This window comes from Rutidosis leptorrhynchoides, chromosome 8, assembly GCF_046630445.1.
Source record: "Rutidosis leptorrhynchoides isolate AG116_Rl617_1_P2 chromosome 8, CSIRO_AGI_Rlap_v1, whole genome shotgun sequence".
NCBI lineage: Eukaryota > Viridiplantae > Streptophyta > Magnoliopsida > Asterales > Asteraceae > Rutidosis > Rutidosis leptorrhynchoides.
In genome coordinates this window covers 346,148,242-346,154,689 of record NC_092340.1, presented here as the reverse complement: position 1 = coordinate 346,154,689, position 6,448 = coordinate 346,148,242, and the positions used below count along the sequence as shown (strand labels likewise).

The 6,448-nt window shown below is 33.7% G+C and overlaps 1 protein-coding gene across 1 annotated transcript; it reads left to right on the top strand.

The window, feature by feature from the left end:
- Nucleotides 1–646: 646 nt before the first annotated feature.
- On the top strand, nucleotides 647–5,867 carry LOC139861432 (signal peptide peptidase-like 3). Its single transcript, XM_071849823.1, has 14 exons — nucleotides 647–948; nucleotides 1,564–1,722; nucleotides 1,811–1,922; nucleotides 2,066–2,182; nucleotides 2,384–2,541; nucleotides 3,625–3,780; nucleotides 3,862–3,896; nucleotides 3,995–4,151; nucleotides 4,236–4,289; nucleotides 4,383–4,475; nucleotides 4,594–4,736; nucleotides 4,939–5,009; nucleotides 5,121–5,204; nucleotides 5,584–5,867. The coding sequence occupies exons 1-14, from the start codon at nucleotides 808–810 to the stop codon at nucleotides 5,685–5,687; spliced, it is 1,584 nt and encodes a 527-aa protein (XP_071705924.1). The 5' UTR covers nucleotides 647–807; the 3' UTR covers nucleotides 5,688–5,867.
- The last annotated feature ends 581 nt before the right edge of the window (nucleotides 5,868–6,448 follow it).

The window sequence follows — 6,448 nt, the reverse complement described above, 5'->3', positions numbered from 1 at the left end:
TAAATTGCCAAAAATTGAACTTGAAAATATTGACCAACGAATTCGCCATACGATCTCCTGATGCTCGAACTCATGACCCCAAGCAATATATTGTTATTTAATAGTTTATATAAATCTTATTTTCTAAAACACCTTTACCAAAATTATTTTAACTTGTTTCTAATCAACCACAACATACCCAATCTCACATGTGTGTGTGAGGTATGAGGACTTGTTTCTAATCGTAGTCATTAATTATTAATATGAATAAAAATATTGTAAATTATAATAAGTAGAGTTATTTGTTCATACAATTATTTGTTTATAAAATATTTTTATGAATCTTAACAATAGTTATAAAGATTATATTTAGTAAAATTAATTTCATTAATATAAATAAAATCAAGTATATATTATAATAATTTGGTTTTATTCCAATTCCAATTACTAGCTCTAAATTAATTATTAATGGATAATATATAATAAATTCAATAGTTTTACTTAACTAGAACTAGAATGAATTGTTAAAATTTCATGTTGTTTCACCGAGGATAAAATTTTAAAATCCATCTACATTTTTTAATTAATTATAATTATAATTAATTAAAATTAAATGAATCTAATTAATGGCTAGAATTTAAAGATCACAAACGAATAAGATGTCAACGTGCGATCTGCGTCCGAGTCCCAACAAAAACTGAACACCAAAATCAAAGAAACAGAATCAATCATCTATCAATTTAGGATTCGGTTTTCTGTATCGATCACAATCAAACCCTTGTTTCTTCCAATTTATAAATTGGGGGAAGATAGAACAGGGGTTTAAGTATGAATGATAACCTATCATCTTCTGTTAATTCACAAATATTAACAATACTTATAGTAATTAGCAGCATTCTTTTGTTTAGTGTATCACCAACAGCATCTGCAGATGGATCTCTCACTTCTTGTGATAACATTTCTGTATCAGTAAGATCTCCTTCACATTCATCCACTACAAGTTTCTATTTCTATCTATCTTAAATTAATTACTGTATTCATTAATGTCAATTGCTTGAATCTGTGTTTGTTTATCGTCTAGGGCTACATATATGCTTAATTTGAATCTAGATTGTGATTTATGATAAGAATTAGGTTTTAATATATTGATCTTGTAAAGTAAGGTTGAGTTTTATATTGGTACATGAACAAATCTCATATGTTAAACCTTCACTGATCTGCTGCATAGTACAGAACCAAAAGTTCGAAACACACACAGATGCACATCATAATGTATGATAATTTTTTAGCTAGTACTACTAATTATATCTAAATACTAGTTTAATCAATTGAATTCTAAAGATGTGGCTGTTTTTATGCGATCCAAGACTAACACATTCAGGACCAAATACAGAAAGTTGCCTCATACTTAATATTACAAGTTTAGAGAGGAAATGTATCTCTATGTCTGTGTTGTTGTTTCTGTTCACTTTTTATATAACAATGATGGATGAAGTTATTAGGATTTGTCGTCGTTATGTTATATATTTTCTATCATATGCAATTTCGAGATACTTATATGTTATCTATGTGGAAATAATTCAGGTAAAGATTAAAACATGGGTCGACGGTATTGAAGGCGAAACATTAGAGGGTTTAAGTGCAACGTTTAGTGCAAAGATTTCCCAAACAGCTAATGACCTTGTTAAACAGTCTGTTGTGGTACCCAAGCCCTCAAATTGCTGTTCCAATGTATCCTCACAGGTGTTTTAATTTAACATATTTTGCCTGTTGTTGATTTTTTTGACATAATGAGTTGTACCAATGTTGGATTTTTCAAACGGTTTAACAGGTATCTGGTTTTACTGCGTTAGCCGTTCGCGGTGACTGTGACTACCTGATCAAAGCGAAAGTGGCACAGGCAGCAGGCGCAACAGGCCTGGTTGTCATAAATGATAGTGAAGGTTGTCAATTTGTCATTAATGTTAACTGACAGATTTTGTTTCCAAGTGATTTTATTATTCATTTTGGTTACTTGCATTATTGATGACATCCATTTCAAAAGTCTTTTGCGATCATTAGATTTCTGTTCTTGTTTTGGTTGAAGATATTGTGGAGATGAGTTGCTCTGAAAAAACTGCATTGGACATAAGTATTCCTGTTGTGATGATCTCAAAGCTTGCAGGAGAAGTTTTGAATAAATCTCTATCAGGAGGAAGCAAAGGTAACTATTGAATTTACATTTCTTTTTATAATGCATTTTAATTTTTTATGTTGTGGTAATGATATGCATGACCACAAAGTTGCAACAATCTCTACCTTATATATGTAAACTGATGGTACAGGTCAGTTTATTGTTTGTTTTTGGTTAAGTATATTTTAGAAAGTGGAAGTTGATTAGTGTTTTTTTTTGTTACAATTGTAGTGGAACTTGTAGTATATGCACCAGAAAGCCCACTTATTGACCCTGGAGCAGCCTTCTTATGGTTAATGGCAGTTGCAACAGTAACTTGTGCTTCACGTTGGTCTGAGATCACCAAAAGTGAGGACAACAGTCGACGTTATGACGAGCTTTCACCAAAGGTTCGATATGCACCCTTCTCTGAATCATCATTCTGTTACAATTTTATATTCTCGATAAATACGGGCACACACACATATCTATATGTTATGTTTTGTTATTCCATAAGTTTTGGGTTGCGGTAGATCTTAATTGAAAAATGCTTGGTATGACAAATTCTATGCCTAGAGATAGAACTAAAATGATGATTAGTACATATTGCAAACTAATAGATGAAGTGAGAGAAATTGTTTAAGCTATGTGTCTAACACTAAACACAGGAAGTGTATTTGTAGGCATATTTTGTAGGCACATTTAGCATTAGTCATTGTAAGTGTAATGTATGGCAATATTTGTAATAATATAAGGTGGCAAGATGTGCTTCTCGTTGATTGATAATTCAAACCAGGTTGCGGTTGAAACAAGTCAGGTGGGACTGGCCTGTTAGAACAATTTATTTATATTTTTGTTACAAACAAGAGATGTTTTAGTTATGGTTATTGGAACCCTCCAATAAACAGCTTTATGAGATTGCATGCATTCATAAATAGACTTTAAGCAACATTTAACCAGTTTGACCTATGGCACTCAGTTGATCTGTTCTTTTAGCTAATTATTTGATCCTTTTGGGTCGTTTGCGATACTACAACCCAAAACAACTCGTTTGTAAACAATCCATACATGATACAATACATCCACCTTTGTCTAAAACTACAAATTAGAAAAAGAGTATCCAAGTTAAAGTTAATGTTATTCTTATTGATGCTGAACAGTTCATATACAGGGCTTCGATTTACCATCAATTTTTCTTCTTGTCTAAATTTTTTAGGAAGTTGGATATTTTCTTCTACATGTAATTTTTAAGGGTAGATTTTAGTCTATAAGACACCCCTAGGACTCCATGTCTGCATGAAGCCTCCTAGGTGCAGCATTGAATAGCTTTCACTGAAATCGACTCGAACGTTATCCATTGTATGAGCTATAAATATCATAAATTCTTGTCTAGCAGAAAGGCATGTGTAGATAACATTTTTGTGTGATAAACATAATTACATCTCTCTCTTGTCCTCCCACATATCTAACTTAGTTATTTCTCTAATTGGCAGCCCGATGAGGAGGAGAATGAAATTGTTGAAATGAATACAACGAGCGCTGTAGTTTTTGTCATTACAGCATCAACCTTTTTAGTGCTTCTCTATTTCTTTATGTCATCTTGGTTTATCTGGGTTCTCATTGTATTTTTCTGCATTGGTGCCGTCGAGGTATTTACATTTTCCTATTACCTTTACATTTATTTCAAATATTTTCATGTACTTATTTCAAATTGTCCACATTATCATCAGGGGATGCATTCTTGCTTAGTTGCACTGGTAAAAAGGTAATCGGCAACTGAACTCTTTTATGGTGCGGTCAAAGTCAACTCTGTGTCTCATATATTTGTATTTATTTATTTATTTTTGTTAATTTTCTGCACAGCAAATGTAGAAGTTGTGGTCAAAAGCAAGTGAATGTGCCACTTTTTGGTACAACTACTGTAATATCTCTATTGGTTTTTCTGTTTTGTGCGACGTTTGCAATCTTTTGGGTTTGGACTCGAAAAGAATCTTATTCATGGGTTGGTCAAGACACACTAGTAAGTTACTTCATCAACATAAAAAAAAAAACCTTTTTTTTCTTTGTTTTTTGGGTTTTAAAATATTTATTCGCCTTGTAACAGGGAATCTTTTTGATAATAGCAGTGTTGCAGTTAGCACAACTGCCCAATATTAAGGTATAAATGCAATTGTTTTAAAAAAGGTTTTACTGGTGATATTTTTTTTTTTTTTTTAAAGTTTTAGCATGATTAACTTCTATTATGGTATAGGTTGCTACAGTGCTCCTTTGTTGCGCATTTATGTACGACATCTTCTGGGTTTTCATATCACCTCTTTTTTTCCATGACAGTGTTATGATTTCAGTAAGTGATAAACGTTTTGTTAATATCAGATTACAACTTTACATTGCTGCTGTTAAACTTTACTGGTCATATTTATGTTTCAATTTTATCTTTTAAAAAAAAATGATTTTGTATACAGGTTGCTCAAGGTGATAGCAGTAGCGGAGAAACAATTCCGATGGTTTTGCGGTTTCCAAGACTGTTTGATCCTTGGGGCGGATATAGTGTTTTGGGCTTTGGCGATATCTTATTTCCCGGCCTGCTACTCTCGTTTACTGTTAGGTATGTAATTTCACTACCTAAACCTTTTTTTTTTTTTTTTTTTTTGTAATCTCGGTAACCAAAACGTTAGAGTCGAGTGTACAGGATACCTATCATGATGTGATCTTTTTGCTTCACTGTTTTGTTTCTATGCAGAAACCTAAACATTCAATTGATACTCAATCTTTCAAGTTAGTCTTACAAGTCGGTTTATCTTTACCAGGTACGACAAAGCAAAAAAGAGGACGTGGAAGGAAGGATATTTTGTGTGGTTAGCAATTGGCTATGCGTGCGGTTCGTATTATTACCATCTGATTATAAATCTTCTTCACTCACATATGCATGTGTCGTTTGTATAAAAACAAGTATCAACACTAAGAATTATTTTATATCCTTTCGATGCAGGCCTCTTGTTAACATACTTGGCATTGTACTTGATGAATGGGCATGGTCAACCTGCTCTGCTCTATCTTGTTCCTTGTACACTAGGTATTTCAGTTATTGCATATAATGGTGGATTAAAACTGGGTTCGTGTGGTTTTATTATATTCAACGAGGTAAAATAGGAGAGGGGGGGGGGGGGGGGGGGGGGGGGGGGGGAATACAGTTCTTAGTTAAAACGGGTCAAAAGTCTCATCAAGTGTAATAAAATCCGCTTAAAACCTCCTTAATCGTTAAGCTAATAGAAAATTATATTAATATTTTAATAATACTTGTCTAATGTGTTGGCGGGTAAAAAATGTTTTGACCCACATCGAAACTAACCATTTTTTTATTGGCCCAACCCACCTTACTTGGGGATTTTTATGATATTCTTTTAAAGAAATGGTTACATTTACATCTTTCTTGGTTTTTGATATTATTGCAGGGACTTGTATCGTATTGGGTTTTGTTAGAGGCGATCTCACAGAGCTTTGGAATTATAATGCGAATGAATCGAAGCAAACTTTGATAGGAGAAGAAGCAGCTTGATCCGTATAATGTATTCTATGTTATTTACTTACCGTATATATGCATCTTAAGTATCAATATTTTGTGTGCCAGTGGCTCTAATGCATTTCTTATCAATGTAAGCATAAACCTCTTCGCAGATTAATTGTAAGCGAAAGTAGGAATTTGTTAGAATGACTGTTCTTCCCGTACAAATGGAGCTCCAAATGGAGCTCTCCCTTTTTTTTTCTTTTTTTTTCTTGGCGAAAAAACGAAAACTTATATATAACCGAGGTCGTTTTCCAAAGAAAAACGCCCACAACAAGAAATACAAAAATACGGGGAAAGCGGGGAAACTTGCACCTAGAAAGGAACCATCTCGAACGCTATCTATAACCGAGGCTTCCCTAACATCCCGGAAACCTTACAAACAAACTAACTAAACAAAACCGAAAACTACATGAATAAAGTAGAACCAAATGAAACGAATTACACAAGTTGAACCTCAACCATCAACCTTTAGCTCCCGCCCTTTTCAATTCGCCATTAACCGTCTCTTTCAAAGTATTTTTGCCGGACCGATTCTCTATTTTGTAGGATAACACATTATCGGATCCATCACCCGGTATGCCCTCATCGGCTAAACGTGTCATCATCTCATCGAAAGCCGCGAAAGCCTTCGCGGACATAGTTCCTCTCCCGAGAGCCGATGAACCGCCATCTCTTCCATCTCGAGGACTCATAAACAAGCTTTGAATTGCATCTCCATAATCCAAGTCATCAATGTTGTCTTTGAGCTTATA